The 20,899-nt window shown below is 38.3% G+C and overlaps 1 protein-coding gene across 1 annotated transcript in view; it reads left to right on the forward strand.

Moving 5' to 3' along the window:
- ANTXR1 (ANTXR cell adhesion molecule 1) overlaps nt 1–20,899 on the forward strand; it is a 217,742-nt gene that overhangs the window by 22,103 nt on the left and 174,740 nt on the right. Inside the window, 2 exon segments of the mRNA XM_070429383.1 lie at nt 239–310; nt 5,540–5,611. Of these exon segments, the coding sequence (XP_070285484.1) occupies nt 239–310; nt 5,540–5,611 (144 nt within the window).

A 20,899-nucleotide genomic window follows, 5' to 3' on the forward strand; every position in this document is an offset into this window, starting at 1 on the left:
GTGTGTGGCATGGGAATGGGTGGGAAGTGCAGTGAAGGAGTTCCCCTTAACAAAAATTTTAAGAACTCTAACATTAACTCTAAACACCGTTTCAGATAATTTGCAAACTTACAGAAGTTTCAGAGAATGAGCCCCGTTAATAGATAGGTCCAGTATCAATTAATAATATGAAGAGAAATAATGAAAGGTAAAGACAAATGAATACCTGGTTAAGTAACGTCTGCTTTTGTTTTCCTAGATCAGGAAGTGTGATGCACCACTGGAATGAGATCTATTACTTTGTGGAACAGTTGGCTCACAAGTTCATCAGGTGAGAAACACATGCATAGTTCTTTGCCACGAGCAAAACCAGCCTGTATTTGCTGTTCTACAAATTACTACTTCAGGGATGCTTTTTGACAAAGGTAGACCCTCAGATCTTGGACAAGTTTGTTTTTATCTTTGCCACCTCTTGGAGTGACTATTAGCTTCATGTTTTCAAGAGGACCCCAATTTAGTTGAAAGAACAACATTTTAACCTTGTCCCTCTCTTGCTGAAGAATATATTCTTCTAGAATGATAATTAAAATGCTCTTGCACAGTGTATCAAGCTGGCGCAATTGGCTCGTTGTAGGAGGGAGTATAGGTATATGTAAAGTGACCAAGTCATCCCAGTTTGCCCAGAACTTTTCTAGTTTTAGCACCGAAAGTCTCACATCCCTCATTCCTGAGCAAACTAGCTATGTGCCGTATCAGGTAGAATTCTCTGAGCATTCTCAACACTGCTTTCCAAGAGAGGACAATGCAGTTTTGAACATCATCACTATAAACATTGTAGGGATCTTGGAGGGCCCACTTTCCAATAAGTATAGACACCCACTAGTAAAGGAAAGGAAACCACTTCAACCTCCCCGGGATAAACAACTGTAAGAGCTTCCATGGATATGCTTGAAGCCAGCTGTCAAGGTCTTTGGTAAAATTGTTTCCAATTGTAAATTCTAAAGCAGCTCCTCTCATCCTGGCCAATGTGGCTCAGTTAGTTGGTTGGGCATCGTCCTGTGCACCAAAATGTTGCGGGTTCCATTCCCAGTCAGCTTCATCCCTGGTGGAGGGTGTGCAGGAGGCAGCCAATTGATGTTTCACTCTCACATCGATGTCTCTCTCTCTCTCTTTCTCTTTCTCTCTCTCTCTCTCTCTCAAAATAACTTTTAAAAATTAAAAAAAATAACAAAGCAGCTCCTCTCTTGCTGATGGCCTCTGTAAAGTCTTCCAGCCAATATGAATAACCATACACTTTTTGAATGAAGTTCTTTACCTCAGAAGACAGTTCTTCTCTGAGATCAGGGTGATGACACACATGTTCCTCCAAATTCAGCTAACAATCTCAGCATGTACCTGCCTGCCAGTTTGGAGGGAGATGTCCTCGCTGTGATACCAAAAATTGGACACTGCAGCAGGAAGCAGCTACACCCAGATGAATGAGAAAAACAGATGCTGATAGGAGAGAGGTGGATGACGGGAAGTTTAGAGAAAGGAAGGAAGCAGATACACAGGTGGCATTAAATGCAAAATATTTAAGAGACTCCTAGAAGCTTAGAACTGAAAGGAACAACCTACCAACTTATCTACTAGTATTCCAAGAGGCAGTCACTCTCAGCTTGAATAGCTCTGGTGAGAAGCTGCTGCCAGTTGGACAATTCCAGCTTCCAGAAAGGTCTTTTTGTCATTGAGCCAAAATATCCTCTCCTGCACTTTTATCCATTGATCCTTTGGAGTGATAGAAAACAAACCTGCCTCCAGACATTCGACAGTATCTGCTATGTCTCTGCCCTTCTGGCCTTCTGTTCTTCCTGAAGCAGAGGAATCTACTGGGAAAAGCTTTGAAGTTAGGCAGATGCAGATTGGAATCTAAGCTCCATTGTGCAACCGTAGTAACTAACTCGGCTGAACCCTAGTTTGCATGTAAAAATTATGGGAGAAAATATGTGCAAACCAACTAGCCCAGCACCCAATTTAGAGTGGGTGCTAGACACTTCTCTTTGCCAGTTCTTTCAGCCGTTCCAGACACTTCAGTGTCTTAGAATCAAAGGAAGTTAGAGGGTAGGGATTAGGGGAGCTATGAGACCACATAATCCAATCCTCTCATTTTATAGATAAAGAAACCGAGGACCCTTGTAATTGACATGACCTAACCCAGACCCAGAGGCACTTTCCTCTGTTATCTCCACTGACCTCCCTGGCTATGGGCCCCATCCAAGTGTGGCACCAAGACTTTACTGTCATGCAAACTCCAAGCAGGGGAGGCTATTTTATTGATAACTGCAGCCCACGTGCCCATACCAGTGCCTGACACATAGTATATGATCAGTCAATAATTTTGAGTAAGTGAATACATTTTGAAAAGGGATGACTGGTTTTTATTGATCATTGTAACAAATAGTCTAGGCAACTGATACTGCAAAGGGGAAGTTTATTCAATAACAGTAATTAATAATGGTATAAATATATCATTTCTCATTTCAGTGGGATCCTTGAAATTTCAAGTCCTATTATTTGTCTTTATTCCGACCCCTCACGTTTTCCTAATAGTGAGTCTAACTCTTCACCATTTTCTTTAAGCCTCCAAGCTACACCTCACACCCATCACTCTCAGCAAGGAGCCTCACTTCCTATTTCACCAGGAACCTGGAGAAGAGCAAACAACTGATTACCTCAGGTTCCATACATTATCACAAGATGCATGCATGTCCTTCCCACCGTCTCTGAGATTCAAGTACCCCACTGTTTCAGGCCAATTCCTGCATTTTAGTCCATTTTATCCCACTGTTTCCGATCTCCTCCAGGTCTTTATTTCTTTTTTATGTTTTCTCTACATTTCCCCTGCCTCCATTTCCACTGTTAATAGACACCAACTAATCTCTACTGCCCCTTGTCTGAAAAGGAGGAGCAACAAATCTCTTGATCATGTGTTCCTGTTAATACTAACATATCTCGCCGGAACCGGTTTGGCTCAGTGGATAGAGCGTCGGCCTGCGGACTGAGGGGTCCCGGGTTCGATTCCGGTCAGGGGCATGTACCAGGGTTGCGGACACATCTTAGTGGGGGATGTGCAGGAGGCGGCTGATCGATGTTTCTCTCTCATTGATGTTTCTAACTCTCTGTCTCTCTCCCTTCCTCTCTGCAAAAAATCAATAAAATATATTAAAAAAAAATACTAACATATCTTACTTGTTTCTCACATATCCTTAAAAACTCGCCCTGTCTCTATATCCTTACTTCTTTTTTTAAAATTTATCTTTATTATTGAAAGTATTACAGATGTCCCCTTTTCTTCTCCCATTAACCCCCTGTACCCTACTCCTGCCTCCTCCACAGGCCTTCCTTATATATGCATATAAGTTCTTTAGTTAAACTTTCCCCCCACCCCATCCCCCCTCTGAAATACTCAGTCTGTTGCATGCTTCTATGTCTCTGGATCTATTTTGTCCGTTTATTTGGTGCATTAGATTCCACATACAAGTGAGATTACATGATACTTGTCTTTCTCTGACTGGCTTATTTCACTTAGCTTCTTATTCATCCCTTAACTCACTGCCAACTGGCTGCTATACCCACCCTCCAGCTGCTTGCTCTCACCCAAGGCCCTACATGGTGCCCTAGAGGACAGAGCTAGCGAGCTTCTTCAGCTGGATAGAGGAGCCTCACTTGAGTCAGGTTTATCTTTCCTTGGAATTCTCTCCTCCTCTGGCTTCCAGTTCTCCTTTCATCTCCCTGACCAGAGCCAGGCCTGTAAATGCTGATGTTGGTTTTAAATTTGGCTCACATTCCTTCTTGCTGCTGACACTTTCTTTGAACAGTTTTACTCACATGCTGAGTGTGCTGAGAACTCTGAAATTATGTCTCTAGCCTAGACTCATATACCAACGGCCTCTTGGAGACCTACGTTTCCCACATCTGAACTGTATTCTTTCCAAGAGCTGAACTCTCTATAAGGGAGGCAGGGCACTATAGTGCTTAAGAGCCCAAGTTCTAGAATGAGAATGTTTGGTTTCAAGCCCCAGATCCACCATTCTCCCACTGTGTGACCTTTATCTTTCAGGGTCTCAATTTTCTTTTATAAAAAAATAAGAATAATAACAGTACTGATCTCATAAAGTTATTCTAAGTTTAATGAGATAATACTGGCAAATCACTTAACAGTAGTGTCAGGCACATAGTAAGCACTTGGTAAGTTTGGCCATAATTAGTATGATCATTATTATTGTTATTTAGGACAGGTATCCTGCCGGGCCAGCACTGGTGACGTAGTAATAGGTAGTGTGGTGTCATGCACAGAGAACCTAAGTCTGCTTCACGAGATCAATATTCAACACACCAGCTATTGCTTGGGCTCCTCCCAAGCATTAAATACCATGCTAACGGTTTCCAAAGATGCTTCAAGCGTATGGTAGGTAATGAATGTAGACTTCATCCTGGAAGCAATAGGAGCCATTGGAGGTTTTATTGCAAATGATTGACAACATCTGATTTATATTTTAGGAAAATAATTCTGGGAGCAGGGGAACAAGGAATGATGATAGATAAGTTCATCCCTAGGCAATAACTGTAGTGGTCAGATAACTGAGGTCAAGTTCTTAAGCTAAGAGATGAAAAAAAAAGAGAGAGAGAGAGGGACAGACAGGTTTGAGAAACATTTAGGAAGTGAGAAAGATACTAGCTGGGGCCAGATCAGGTTTGGGAGGTTATTGCATTGTGAAGAAATAGATTGGTGCTATGATAGATGAATCAGTTGGCCACCCAGCGACAGCCCTGCAGTCTGACAATCCATTCTGCAGACAGAAGCATATTTGGTCCTTAGCTGAGAGTTGTTCTGACTCCCAGAACAGGTAAAATTTGTCAATTGTACATTGACAAAGCTTCTAAGTAATGCCATATAAAAATCATGCCAATATATTAATTACTAATGAGAAATATAACTATCAATTGGAATAGATATGCTTGGGGCCCATTAGCACAGTCTCTCTTTATAGGATAACCTCCTTGGGAAGCCAAGTAGAAATCAAAAGCTGATGGTGATCCTACTTTCAGAGCAAAAGGAGTTCACAGGTGATCTTAATGGCTGATGGGAACAAGCCGCACCCATCTGAGACGCTCTCTTCCTTATAGGGTACACCAGACGACTGCGAGACACTATCAAACTCTGTCTATTGAGATCCCCTTTTGGTAGAACCATGCAGACCAGTCCTCTCCTAAGGACACACTTCTTCAGACAGAGCACAGGCAGTGATGAATTTAGCTTCTTCCTTATAATCCACATTCGCTGAGTGGTGGTGTCGAATCAGAAGCAGCCTCCAGGCAGACAACATGGGTCTTCTCTTTGGTCCATAGCTTCAAGTCTTCTGCTGGCTAAATGTTTACACCAATGATGGAAGCCCCTTGGGTTGTAGGTCCTCGGTTTTGGCAGCCTTAATATAAAGGGCAGGGGAGGGAGGAAGCCTGGACCAGAATGGCATTGCACAGTCTTTCTATTGGCCCTAATAGAATTTCTTTTCCATTCCAGCCCACAGCTAAGAATGTCCTTTATTGTCTTCTCTACTCAAGGAACAACCCTAATGAAGCTAACAGAAGACAGGTAAGCATGCCCCTCCCGTCATAAAAATGCTCATCTTTTCTTGAGTAGTTCTCCTATTTCTGCCCTACTGCCAACCTTGACCTGTCGGTCATTTTAATCTAATAGTTCTCTATTTTCACTTAAGCCTTGAACTTTGCACATTGATCCATCTGCTAATTTACTCTGTGATGATTTTGATCGAATTTCCTGATGTTGGTGAAATTTTATAAATGACTAAATCACATTAAGGTAAATCTTACATTTGATTGGTGACTCAGTCTGTTAACTTGGAGCAAAATGTTAGCAAAACCATTTCTTGGGGGACTATATTTTCTTTTCTTTTAATTAGATTTATTTTGTGGGTTAAGGTTTCAGACATATAATAAGCACACTGTGAGAGAGGCAAGAACTTGAAATATTGTCATACATAGTTACTAAGGCAGGGAAGAGAAAGGAAGGGTTTATGATACCACAAAATAAAAGGAAATTTGAATCAAGTGTGGGAAAATGCTGTTGACATAAAAGGATTCGTTAAACCTAGCTTAACAAAAATATTATTTTGGGTTTTACCACCCGCAGATGAAAACTAGTGCTTACAGAGACATTGTCATTCATTCATAGTTAGGAGGGTATATTCAGGGTAGAGATGACAGTTTTAAGTTAATGAAACTTTGTCTACTTTTTAAAAATTGATGTGGTCCCCATGAGCGATGCACCATTGGGTTGGGGGGGAACATGTGGAACTTATGTACGGACATATTGGAAAAAGGAAAGTAGGTAGGGTAAGTCTAGGGAGGGCAGGAAGACTTTATTCTATAACATTCTTCTTCTAAAACTAACTAACAGGACAGAGTAAGGTGTTCTGGATTTTGCAACGAAACAGCAAATAGGAGCTAGTCCCCATTTTTCTCCATATCTTGGTTTATTATCTAGAACAAAAAGACTACTTCGTACCATCTAGATGCTTTCAACCCCTATTTCTCTTTCAGCAGTATCTATTACTAGAGGTCCGGTGCACGAAAATTTATGCACTTGGGGGAAGAGGGATCCCTCAGGCTGGCCTGTGTCCTCTTGCAGTCCGAGACCCCTCGGGGTGATATCCACCTGCCAGCTTAGGCCCGCTCCCCAGGGGATTAGGCCTAAGCTGGCAGTCAGACATCCTTAGTGCTGCTGAGGAGGCGGGAGAGCCTCCCATCACCGCCGCTTCACTCCCAGCCGTCAGCCTGGCTTGTGGCTGAGTGGAGCTCCCCTTGTGGGAGCGCACTGACCACCAGGAGGCAGCTCCTGTGTTAAGCATCTGTCCCCTGGTGGTCAGTGTGCATCATAGCAACCGGTTGCTCCTGTTCATTCTGCCTGGCTGTTGGGGTCAATTTGCATATTACCCTTTTATTATATAGACTAGAGGCCCGGTGCACTGGGGATGGGTGGGGGGTCCCTTAGCCCAGCATGTGCCCTCTTGCAGTCCGGGACCCCTCCCTTGTTACTGCCCAGCTGCTTGCTGCTTCCTACCACTTGGCTTGCTGCTCCTTAGTGCTGCCACAAAGGCCTCGGGTCTGCTGGGTGCCAGGCCTGCCGGTTTGTGTCTCTGATACCCCCAGCAGCCCCAGCACCAAGGTGGCGGGCCTTGGGGCTGCTGGGTACAGGCCCCCCGTTGCATGTTTGTGTCTTCTATCAGGCCCCCAGCAGCCCCAGCACCACCTAAATAACTTAAGGGAAACTTTATTTAGTCTTCTTTTAAAAGCAATCTAGTTTAAAAATGAGTTGCAGTTAAGACAGAACAAAGAACATGGTACCTAAGAGTGAGATAGACTGACAGAGGAGAGGCTGGGCACTGGTCAGGGGCTTACATGCCAACTGTTCTCCACCTGGGAAATGATGTAAAATCGGTTTCTTTAGTTTTCTACTTAATCGTCTTCTCCTGCACTGAGGTCAGAGGAGCCGCCTTCCAGCCCATAGGCTGCTTCTCAGAGTCGAAAATTTCGCCATAGGCCTCTGCCTAGGACAGGACCTCTGCACCCCCAGGGTGCATAAACACGCAGGGCTTGCATCAGGCTCTGCTGATCCCAGGGCTGAGAGGCCTCTCGGCTCCACTGATCCAGGTGGCCGGGAGGCCTCTCGGCTCCGCTGATCCAGGTGGCCGGGAGGCCTCTCGGCTCCGCTGATATCGGGGCTGGGAGGCCTCTCTGCTCCGCTGATCCCCGGCCGGGAGGCCTCTCTGCTCTGCGGCTTCAGGGCTGTTTGGCTTCGCTCTACCTCTTGGAGCCTGAGTATGCAGATTAACCACCATCTTTTAGCTTCTACTTGAAACATTGTATCTTTTGGAGCTGTTGCTTCAGGAGCTCAGAGCCCCGCAGCTGCAGGCGGGAACCTTGGTTTCCTCTATCGCTGGGGCAACCAAGCATCCTGTTCTCAGCTGCCTGGCTGCCCGCCGCCATCTTAGTTGACAGTTAATTTGCATATACTCACTGATTAGCCAATGAAAAGGGTAGCGGTTGTAAGCTAATTACCATGTTTCTCTTTTATTAGTGTAGATTATTATATAGACTATGCATACATGCCATTGGAGATTAACAGAAACTTATTTTTAAAACAGGAGTTCCTGCCCTGGCTGGGTGGCTTATTTGGTTGGAGCATCATCTCGTGCACCAAAATGTTGTGGGTTTGACTCCCAGTCAGGGCACACTCCTATATTGCGGGTTCGATGCTGGTAAAGGTGCATATGGGAGGCAACCAATATTTCTCTCTCATTTCAATGTTTCCCTCCATCTATCTCTCCCCTTTCTCTCTCTAAAATCAATAAAAAACATATCCTCGAATGAGGTTTTAAAGAAACACACACAGGAGTTTCTTATTCCTTATTAATAAAAAGAGAAACTGAAACTGTTATCAATGAAAGTGGAGGACCCCATTCTTAATATCTTGAGAAAAAGAATGTTCTGAGACTCACACAGGAGGATGAGTAATTTTTATTTGCATGGAATTATATCTCTTGGTTTCCAAAGTCCCATTTCCCTTAATCCAGTCCTGGAAGATGTGCAGCTGGGGAGTCAGCAAAGCCAATATCCAAAGTTTCCCTTCCATGATGAAGCAGGGTCCAGTTTAGCATTAGGCTAGCTGCAGTCTATCAGTCCGGTGCGTGTGGGCCATGTGGGTGAATGCAGGCGAGCCAAGAGAACTTACTGCCTGCAACAGGAGTCCCAAGAGTCCCGAAAACACAAAGTGCAAGAGCATGAACCAGGAGAGCGAACTCCTTTGTTTAGGAGATTAAATATCTTATATCTTCCCACGCTTGTAGTGGCCATGCCTACTCTGGCCAGTGACCTGTTCCCAGGTATGACTCACAGACAAGTACCTTCCTTATTTCACCCAGAATTTACTGGGCATGCATCTAAACTGCAGCTTCCTGGCAAAGCTTCACAAAGGGCTATAATGTTTGGCCTTCCCTTTGCTCCTTTGCATTTATTAATAAGTAGGCTAAATTACAACGGTATCAAAACCATATCTTGTTCCTAAGGATACAAGCAGAACCCACACTGGTCACAGGCCCCACATTTTCCCACTCTATTTTGCTGCCTTATATTAATAAACAGAGAACTGCCCTAACCGGTTTGGCTCAGTGGATAGAGCATCGACCTGCGGACTCAAGGGTCCCAGGTTTGATTCCGGTCAAGGGCATGTACCTTGGTTGCGGGCACATCCCCAGTGGGGAGTGTGCAGGAGGCAGCTGGTCGATGTTTCTCTCTCATTGATGTTTCTAACTCTCTATCCCTCTCCCTTCCTCTCTGGAAAAAATCAATAAAATATATTTAAAAAAATAAAAATCATTATTCTCCCCTTTAATACAATAGAATACAATAGAATACAATACAATACAATACAATACAATACAATACAATACAATACAATACAATACAATACAATACAATACAATACAATAAACAGAGAACCACAAAGCCCAAGAAACCTATGACCTTTTAAAAAAATATTGGCCAAGGATTTTAAAAAGCTCTGAGAAAGTGTCTCTAGTTTGTGGGGTCTCTATTCAAGACTCCCAAGCTTTCTCTGTCTTTGAATGATGGCATCATTATGTGGAGATGTCTTTTATTCATACAAAACTTCCCTTTCATCCATTCTTCATGATGATTATTCCACCCACTCCATGACTAAGAGTTTGGCCAAGTGACCGATTCACACATCACATCCCTTGTGGATATTTTGTGTGCTACTGCTCACGACCTTTGGGAAGTTGGGGAGGACAGAGGGAAGGTCACAGATTTATAAATACTCATGGAACACTAGGTTTTCAGATCCATTTTGGTTCTGCTACTTCAAATTACTCATCTGAACCCTACTTTCAATCTAATTTTTTGTGCCTTCACTTCACTACCCCTAGTTTCCTGTGCGAAGGAGAAGACTGAGGTTAGAATGTGCTGTTTGCTAGAAGCAGGATTTAATAATTAAGGGCTGATAATGTAGCAAACAACAGCCAGAAATGCTTTCCTAAAGGCTGTAAGGGTTTCATATGGCGACTGCTTAGCCTAACCTGTGAGTCAACTAACAAAGCATAACATGGTTTCCTGACACATCCCCAACCTTATCAACCTCTGTGAAAATGGGGGCAAGCCATCTCTCTCTAAAATACTTTCTCATATAAGTGGCTACAAGAATTAGGCTCTCAGAATCTCTAAACTGGTACTATTTCTGAAATATAAGACTTTCAGTGTTTTAGTTGGTCACAGGAATTTGAATACTTTTTTCTATATCTCATTTGATCTTCATAATATCCCTGTAAGACAGTTTAAAATGCATTATTATATGTAATGATTGAGGAAACATACAGAGTTTTTTAAAACTTGTTTAAGAACAAGACATGAATTAGTAGAGATTCTCATTTCAACAAGAACAAAAGATTTGGGGTAAATTGAAAGAAATAATATTAAAGGTATATTTGTGTCCAATTCTTGGGATCAAATCACATAGGGGGAACCATGGGAAGGTTGAAGAAATAGAGTGAAAAATAAATGTGAGGTGCCAACATGTAGATTTACTTTGAGAATCACTATCATTTGTGTCTTTTATATGCTAAACACTTTATGTATTATTTCTTATCTATCCCTATATAACCATTATTACTTCAACTTTTAATGCGGTCTCTGTGGTCATTTGATTCATTGTTTTATATGTAATATGCCATTTTTCACTAACTGTTTTTAATATTTTATTTTTATCTTTAATTCTCAGCAGTGTGATTATGATGTGTCTAGGCATGATTTTCTTTGAGTTTACCCTATTTTGGCTTTGCTGAGCTTCTCAAATCTATAAACTTATGTCTTTCACCAAATTTGGGGAATTTGTAGTAATTTTTTCTGCACTTGTCATTTTCTCCTCTCCTTCTGGGACTCCAGTGGCACAAAAGTTAGACCTTTTGATATTATTCCACATGTCCCTGTTCAGTTCTTCTTCAATCTTTCTGTTCTTCAGGTTACATCATTACCATTGATCTATCTTCATGTTCACTGACTCTCACCTCTATCATCTCTATTCTGCCATTGAGCTCATCTATTTAAATTTTTTACTGCAGATACTGTGTTTTTTAGTCCTAAAGTGTCTATTTTGTTCTCTTAAAATTTATTTCTTGCTGAGAACTTTTATGTTTCTATTTATTTCATGTGTTTATCTTTACCTCATGCAACATAGTTATTATAACTGTTTTAAGTTATTTGTTAATTCTAACAGCTCAGATTTGCCATCTTAATTGTCTTCTCCTTTAAGAATTGGTCACATATTCTAGGTACTCTGTATGTGGAGTAATTTAGATTATATCCTAGAAGTTTGTGATATTATGTTGTTTAGACTCTGAGTCATAGTCAAATCCTCTGGAGAATTTTTTTTCTTTGTTTGCTTAGTAGGAAATCACCCTGGCTAGGTTCAGACCACAAGTCCTATCACTTCTTCTTGGTCCCATTTTCAAAGGCTTTGCTAAGCTGCACTGGGTCTATCCTCCACATGTGTAGTTCAAGATGAACCTGGGATTATATAACTTCATACACAGAATTAAAGGGACCTCCTTCTCCAGCTCTCTCCTCTCCAGCATTCTTCAATACTATCTTACCCACCGAGGCCCCTCTTTCCAAGTCATCTAGCAAGAAAAATGGGGTTTCTCCTGGCGTTTTGGTCATCACATTGCTTCATACAGTTCTCAATTTAGGCCAACCTTGGAGCAAAACCAGGAGTAATAAAAGAGAAGTAAAAATGGAGATTCCCTCTACATTCTTTTAGCCACAAGATGCCCTTTCACCAGAGGCCAGAAATATGGGGATTTTCTAGGTCTTTTAGGTAACATCCCAGGCCACTGCCATGTACTGAGACCCACAGTCAGATTAAAGGCATGAGAAAAAAGAGAAAAACAAATTGGGGCTCATGTTTGTGTGGATTATTCCTCCAGGTTTTAACTGCTTTCCTCAATCCACCTGCTTTGTTTACTTTTCAGAGCCCTGGTGTGTTTGCTTTTTAATTCTGTTCAGAGTTTTGTTATAATCAGCAGGAGTGATAGCCAGGGGCAAGTTTGCTCCATCTTACCTGCTGTTACTTTAATTTTACTGGTAATGACGCTGAGATTTAGAGAGTAGATAACTTGCTAAGGTCAAATAATAAAAATGGCAGAACTAGTATTCTGATTCTGGATTCTGGATTTGGTCCAACTCATGTGCTTTGCTCTTCCAAGATTTCTTAGCTTCATCAGTTTGCAAAGCAATTAACAAACTGTAACAAAATTTTTAGGCTTCTTCATTAGCATAATAAAGGATAGAATGTTAATTTAAGTACTATTAGAATTAATTATTTTAGTGTTAATTACTGCATATAATTTCCTAAAAACTCCCTGGAATGTCTTTTCCTGATCTTCATTGAAATACTTTAAATGTTTCATTGGAAATGAGATCATGTCAAGGAAGTCCAACTCTTACTTTAAAAGAAATCAGGAATAGATATTAAATTTAATTAAATGCATTTTTGGCATCTATTGAGATGATCATATTTTTCTTTGACCTACTAATACAGTGAAATGCATTAATAATATTTTTTAATATTGGATCATTCTTGCATTTATGGTTACACTTGGTTGTAATATATTATTATTTTAATGTAGAGCTGAATTCTATTTCTGTGTTTTATTCAGAAATTTAGCACCATAATTGTGATTGGGCTGTTATTATCCTTTTATGACTCTCTTTACTTATAGTATTTTCTGTAATTTTTTTTACATTTAGATCTTTACCTCTTCTAGAATTTATTCTGATGTACAATGTAATGCCAAGATGAATCATATTTCCTCCAAGTGTTTAGACAGTTTTTCCAATACCATTTTGCTGAATAATCATTTGCTACCAATGTGAAAAGTTAAACACTTCCATAAACTTGGCTCCATTGCTAGGTTTTCTATTCTGATGCACCGCATTTCTGTCTGTTCCCATGTTAGAACAAAATTACATATTTTAATTAGTTTTAACATCTGGAAGACTAGTCATTCCTCACTTCTAATGTTGGGTGAAAATTTCCCTGGTGTTTAGAGTTTTGTTTTGTCTGTTGTTTTTTACAATGTGTATTTTAAATAATTTTTATCATGTTCCAAAATATTCTGGCAATTTTTCATTTGAATTGTATGAATAATGTTAGCGAAATGGCATTGCATTTTACTATATCTAGCTTGTTTAAGGATATATCACTTCTCATTTATGTCCCTCAGTAAGGTTTTGATATTTTCTTTAGATCAGTGTCATACAATGTTTCCTAAGTTTATTTCTAGGCACTTTAAAGTTTTTTCCCCCCTGTGAATAATTTTTTTCTGTTGTATTTTTTAAATTACCACTTACTAAAGAGCAATTAACCTGTAATGTGGGAGTCCATGGACTTTTATTGAGCTCATGAAATGATTTTTTAAAATTTGCAAATCAGAGAGATTATAGTTTGTATCAGAAAAGGCTAATGATCCCAAAATTGTTAAGAAAAACTGGTTTGGGGAAAAACTATTGGTTTTATAAATTTATTTCTCATTCCATATTTTAAAAATGTTTTTATTGACTTCAGAGAGAAAAAGGGAGATGGAGAGAAAGATAGAAACATCAATGATGACAGAGAATCATTGATAGGCTGCCTCTTTCACTCCCTCTAATGGGAATTGAGCCAGTATCCCAGGCATGTGCCCTGACCGAGAATTGAACTGTTGACCTCCTGGTTCATGGGTCCATGCTCAACCACTGAGCCATACCAGCCAGGCTTCCATCATTTTCATGGAACATTTTATTGATTCCAATACTTTCCAGTTAATTTTGGAATGGTTTTTAGGTAAAATAGTTGTACTATTTGTAATTAATAATAACTTCTATTCTCTTTTCCAATATTTATAGCTGTTATATCTTCTTGTATGTCTTATTACAAATAAAACTTTCAAATTTTAATGGGAATGACTTGTACTTCATAATTATGTACTTCATCGGATATTGACTTCATAGATATATTTTATCTATTATATTAAGGAATTATTCTTCCAATTTTATTTAATTTTTTGTATGAAGTAAATGTTTTATTAAACGCCCTTTGGTCATATCAAGATAATTATAGCTTTCTTCTTTATTTATCTTTGTCCTTTCTGTCCATTTGAAAATTTTAAATCAAATGATTTTCTGGTGAAAAATTACATTGATGGAATACATTTTATTTATTATGATTTATTTTTTCATTATATTTCTGGATTTGATTTAATATAAGCCTGAAGATATTGCTCATCCACATTTAATATTAAGAGTGTTCAGGAGTTTCATTTTATACTATCTTTGTCAGCCTACGGGTAAAAGGATTATGTGAGTGCGTTAACATGAATTGGCAGTCTTTTCATATGCTGTGGAATATCTTAACTAATATAGAAGTATCTGTTTGTTCAAGGTTTGATACCACTCAGAGGAAAACAATCTAAGCCTAGATCATTATTAAAGGAGTTCTTTGACATTTATATTAAATTCTTATATGACCTATGTTCCCATATTTTTCACCTTGAAAAGTGGTAGGAATTACCAATGTATTGATATTTTAACTTTATAACTTACTTTTTTAGTTTTCAAAATCTCTTATGTACCTGTGGTTATATTCCTTTTCCTGCATTCATGTAAAGGTATTTATTTTCTCTTATTTGCCCATTGAAATTACTCAATGGTTTGTCTCCTAAATTTACTCATCAATTCTCTTATGTATTTGTTTTGTTTTGTGATTCATTATTTTATTCTTTCACTTCTATTAATTCCTGTCTTCTGCTTCTTATTTTTTTATTTCACCTGTTTTTCTGGCTCCTTGAATTGGAAGTTCATTCATTATATTATTTCTTGTTTAATAATAAAAGTTATTATTAATACAAATTATATTCTAAATCTCATTCTTGTTGAATATCACATACTCTGACATGTATTGTTCTCATTATGTTCTAAATAGTTTAAATTTATAATTTTATATTTGATTTAATGTGATTCACAAAGTATTTCACAATTTCACATAATTTTTAAAATATTTTTCTCAATTTCAAGAGTCATTGCATTTTTTTAGAAAATGTGGATTATATAATTTCTGCTTTTAAAATTTATTAATTTTGTTGGTGGACTAGTTTATGATTAAATTTTGTTTATCATCCATGAATGTTAGAAAATATGCATACTTTGATGAATAAAAATTTTTATATAAAATCATATTAAATTTATCAAATATTTTATTTTTTTGTTTACTTGATCTGTGAAGACAGAAATAATTTTAAACTTTCCACTATGTTTCACTTGAGTATCCAACACATTGTTTTATAATTTGTATTGAATTATTTAGCTAACATGTATTATCATTATGGAATATATTTCCAATCAACATAAAGCAACCTGTTTGTCCCTTTAATGCTTTCTGCTTCATGTTATTTTCTCCTCCTGGATGCTTGTAAAAATTATTTTTCTTTATCTTTGGAATTTTTAAAGAGTCAAGAGTATATGTCTAGGTGTGGGTTCTCTTATTTTGTGTAATACTTTGTGTAGGACTTGCGCTATTTCATCTGACAATTTAATAAGCTTTTTCAGCTTAAGAAATTTTTCTATTATTCCTTTTATTATTACTTTTTCTTGTCTGTGCATTATAGTCTTGAATATAACCGATAACTCTTTTATATTCTACTATAATTTTTAATCTCTATCATTTTTCTTTGAATTCTTGGCAAATAATTCACTCTGGTCCTGTAATTCTCCAATTTAAGTTTTGTTTTGTTTTTGCAGTATTCTACTTACTGTTCATGGCTTCCACTGCATTTTTTTTATTGTGGTAAAATTCATGTATCATAAAACTTGCTATTTTAACTATTGTTAAGCATGCAGTTCAGTGGTATTAAGTTGTGCGATTATCCATCTCCAGAACTTTTCCATCATCCTAAACTGAAACTCCCACCAGCCCCTGGCAACTTCTATTCTACTTTTTATGTCTATGGATTGTCTATTCTAGATTCCTCATATAAGAGGAGTCATATAATATTTGTCCTTTTGTGTCTGGTTTATTTCACTTAGCATGTTTTCAAGTTTCATCCATATTGTGGCAGGTATTAGAATTTCATTCATTTTTAAGGCAGAATAATATTCCATTGTTTTTGTCTACCACATTGTGTTTATCCATCCATTCCTTTGTCTGATGGTTCTCAACCTTCCTAATGTCAATGGGTATTTGGGTTGTTTCCACCTTTTGTCTGTTGTGAATAATTTTGCTATGAACATTGGCATGTAAATATCTGTTCAGGTTTCTGTTTTCAATTCTTTTGGGATTATATGTAGAAATGAATTGCTGGATTATGTGGTAATTCTATGTTTGATTTTTTTTTTTTGAGGAACTGCCATCCTGTTTTTCACAATGGCTGCAACATTTTACATTTTACCAATAATCTACAAGGAATATCCCAACATCTTTTCTGACACTTGTTATTTTCTGGGTTTGTTGGTTTGTTTATAACAGCCATCCTAATGGGTGTGAAATGGTATCTCATTATGGTTTTGAGATCTATTTCCTTAGTAATCAGTGATGTTGAATACCTTTTCATGTGATTATTGGAACATTTGTATATCTTCTTCGCAAAAATGTTTATTCAAGTCTTTTGCCCATTTTTTATTGGGTTCTTTTTGTCATTGAGTTCTAACAGTTCTTTATATAGTCTGGATATTAATCCCTTATCTAATATATTACTTGCAAATATTTTCTCTCATCCAGTGGGTTACCTTTTCACTCTGTTGTTAGTGTCCTTTGATGCACAAAAGTTTTTAACTTTGATGGAGTCCAATTTATTTAATTTTTCTTTTGTTGCTTGTACTTGATGTCATATCCCAAGAAATCATTGCAAAATTCAGTGTCATTAAACTTTTGCCCTATTTTTTTCTAAGAGTTTTATAGTTTTATCTCTTACATTTAGGTTCTTGATTCATTGTGAGTTATTTATGTGGTTTAAAATAAGAGTCCAATTTTTTTCTGTTGCAAATGCATATATAACTTTCCCAGCACCATTTGTTGAAAAGCTTGCCTTTTCCCCATTGGATAGTTGACACCTTGTCAAAAATGACTTGATCAGATATGCAAAGTTTTATTTCTGGGTTCTCTATTCTGTTCTATTGGTCTATTTGTCTCTCCTTATACTGGTACCACACTGCTTTGATTACTGTGGCTTTGTAGTAAATTTTGAAATGAGAAAGTGTGAGCCTTTCAACTTTTTTTCTTTATCAAGATTGTTTTGGCTATTTAGGGTCCCTTAGGATTTCATATGAATTTTAGGATAAGTTTTTCTATTTCTGCAAAATGCTATTGGAATTTTGATAAGGATTACATTAAATCTATAGATCACTTTGGGTCCTATTATCATCTTCATAGTATTAAGTCTTCTGATCCATAACACAGGCTGTCTTTCCACTTATTTATGCCTTTCACTTCTTTCATCAATGTTTTGTATTTTTTTATTGCCATTTCAAATTTTTTAAGTGACAAATGTCTTTCAACCCTATGAATATTTTCCTGATTCTGAATTTTTCCTTTGTGTGTGTGTGTCCCTGATATTGTGTTAGAGATGGAATATCTTCATCATGAGTATGAATTAGAAGTGTCGTATGTTTCTTACATTAGTTTATTTCAAAGGGGAAATTTTCTCAAATTCCTCAAATTGGTTCTCTTTTTCCCAACTTCTGAGACATTTCCTTAGTATAGTGACTCAAAAGAAAAACAACTACTTTTTTCAGTACTGGGTTTTGGGGTAAGTTCTGTCAGACATCATGTAAAGCTTTGTTGAAAATGTGAAGATCCCAGGCTAAAGAAGATAGGAACTTTTAGATGTACATAATGTAGCTTTTTTTTTTTTTCTGAAATTCTGAAGACCCAGTAGTATATCCAAGGTAGGGAAGAAACAGAAGCCAACGGAAGATGGTCAGGTGTAGATGTTGGATCCCTATGTTAAGAACCTATCCCATCACCCACAGGCTTTTCTTCTCAAGTCCTGGAATTCCAGGCTGACAGGTCCTTCCCTCATCATGATGTCAGCAGCTCCAGTTTTGCAGGAATTCCTCCAACTGTCTGACACACATATGGCATCTTTACCTATTTTCCATCAGTGACAAACATTTTCTCCTATTATGTTAGTTTAGCTGTTTCTACATCATTTTGGACAGAAAAGGGGGAGTTAAAATGTGTAGACCCAGAACACTATCTTTAACTGAAATTTTCACCTTTCTTATGAACTTTGCAAAAATTATAAAACAAAGCATAACAAAACAACAAGTCAAACAATTATTATGTCTTATCCAACCCACTGGCCTCATTTCACTAAGGAAAATTATTCTCAGAGAGAGATGGAATTATTTGACCAAATTCACATTAAGTAGTCAGTGGCAGTAGAATTTTTTTTATACTCACAAAATTAAGGTATTTAAATTTAGTGATTTTTCCTGTACTACATTAGATAATGTACGCAATTCATGGCACATGTATGCATGCTGCTATCTTGTTTCTTATCTGTGGAATACTTAAATGGAAGCAATCGCTAGGTATATGTGCAAATACATTCTTTAGTCTATACAATCTTTTATTAATGGCTTCTTATGTACCAATATCTTAAAATATTTTTCTCAGCTATAATAAGAGAAAATGATAATCCCTACCCTGTGAGGTTGTTATGGGAACTATGTTATTTATTATATGTATTATACAGGTGGGGATACTGAGTCAGAGAAGGCTAAAGGCCACTCTGCTGTAAAAGTGTAGAAACCCAGGCATCATGACCCCAATATCCACACCCTTAACCACTATACTATAGGGCTTCCCACAATTTTACTCTTATATATATGGTTTTAAGTTTTAAAAAATCCAATTCACAATTCACTACCCTAAACCCTAGGGAAAACAGTTCCCTGAGAACATATGCCCTCTTTTATCTTCATGGCCTTTTATCAGCTTCAGCTTGGAAATAGTCCTCACAAAGAGAGAGGTAAAGAGGTAGCATCAGCATTTCGCAGATGGGGTGAAGAGGGTAAGTGTCTTGCTTACTGCTTAAGAAGTTGCAGTGAAAGCCAAGAACGCTTGGCTCAAACTGCTGAGTGGAAACCAAGAGACCACACTTCTCTATCCCCCTCAGTCATCTTCTGGTTTGGTTGGGAGTGTGGTTTTGCCATTAGTGTCACAGGGGAAAATGACATATTCTGAACACACCGCTTGATTCCTGGAGCAGAATGATTATAGGCTGTTGTTACCAAGAGACAGTTCTAAAAGTCTTTTCTAAATATAAAAATAAAAGAGAAAAAGTCTTCAGATACTTTGTGCTTGAAAGACCTGGGATTCGTTCCATTTTGAGATATTATTCACTTTAATGCAAGAAGCTTTGGTGATAAAATTAAGAGAAATACAGCAGAGCATTTAATTCTCTGGCCTGTTGATTGAAGGATAATATCATGGGGTCTGAGTCAGTTGCCTTCAGCCTTCTCTTGACTCTGCGCCTTTGTTTCTTATCTGTAAAATCAATGTAATGGCCTGGCCAATGTGGCTCAGTGGTTGAGTATCATCCTATGAACCAGGAGGTCACAGTTCGATTCCCAGTCAGGGCACATGCCTGGGTTGTGGGCTCAAACCCCAGTAGGGAGCATGCAGAAGGCAGCTGATTGATAATTCACTCTCATCATTGATGTTTCTTTCTCTCCCTCTCCCTTCTTCTCTCTGAAATCAATAAAATCATATTTCTTAAAAAAAAAAAGAATATAATAATAGCCCCTACCTTATAGAACTGTTAGAAGAATTAACAATGCCAGGCATATAGTCAGTGTCCTTGTTATTATTGTGGTTGTTGCTAGGGTTTTGACAAACAGCTAAGGAATTACCCCAAATCCTCCTGGATACACCCCCACTCAAATCATCTGCATATCCAACAGTAATTCAAAGAGTGTGTCCCCAGCTCTGCCTGGCCTACCTCCTTCTCTGAAGTATTTAGCTTTTGGCTGTCCTGTCACTATATAGAGGCATACAGGTAGAACGTTCTGCTCCAGCATGAGGCCACATAAAAGTTAGTGTTTCCTTTGTCTGATGGTTCTCAACCTTCCTAATGCCGCGACCCTTTAATACAGTTCTTCAGGTTGTGGTGATCCCCGATTTCATTGTTACAAATTGAACATAATTAAAGCACAGTGATTAATCACAAAACAATATGTAATTATATATATGTGTTTTCCAATGGTCTTAGGCGACCCCTGTGAAAGGGTCGTTTGACCCCCAAAGGGGTCTCGACCCACAGATTGAGAACCGCTGATCTAAAGAGACCTCTCCCACACAGGAGAGCCCAGGCAATATCTCTAGAAGCAATTGTTTAAGGGGGGGTGGGGAACCTTTTTATTGCCAAGGGCCATTTGGATATTTATAACATCATTCCCTTAATATAATTCACTTAATATAAATTTATGTTACTATGAAAAAAGCTTCTAGATTTATTGAATTTTGAGTCCCGTCTGCGGTTGCCTTGGCAGGGCCAGACCAAATGATTTCGTGGGCCTTATATTGCCTGCAGGCCAGACGTTCCCACCCTTGAACCCAAAGGGCTACAGATACTGAGTCTCAATGATGGTAAAAACAAAAAACAAAAACACACCTTGAAGCAATAGAGCAGGTCGGGGAACAGACCGATTTGTGAGAGAAGAGTGGGCCAGTGCTTCTCACCCTCTTCCTCTGGAGTACCCCTGCTAGTAAAAGAAAGTAAAAGTGGACCTGTGGGGTCCTCGGGTATAGTTT

Source organism: Myotis yumanensis, unplaced genomic scaffold (assembly GCF_028538775.1).
Source record: "Myotis yumanensis isolate MYYU_CA2020_CCGP unplaced genomic scaffold, mMyoYum1.0.hap1 SCAF_11, whole genome shotgun sequence".
NCBI lineage: Eukaryota > Metazoa > Chordata > Mammalia > Chiroptera > Vespertilionidae > Myotis > Myotis yumanensis.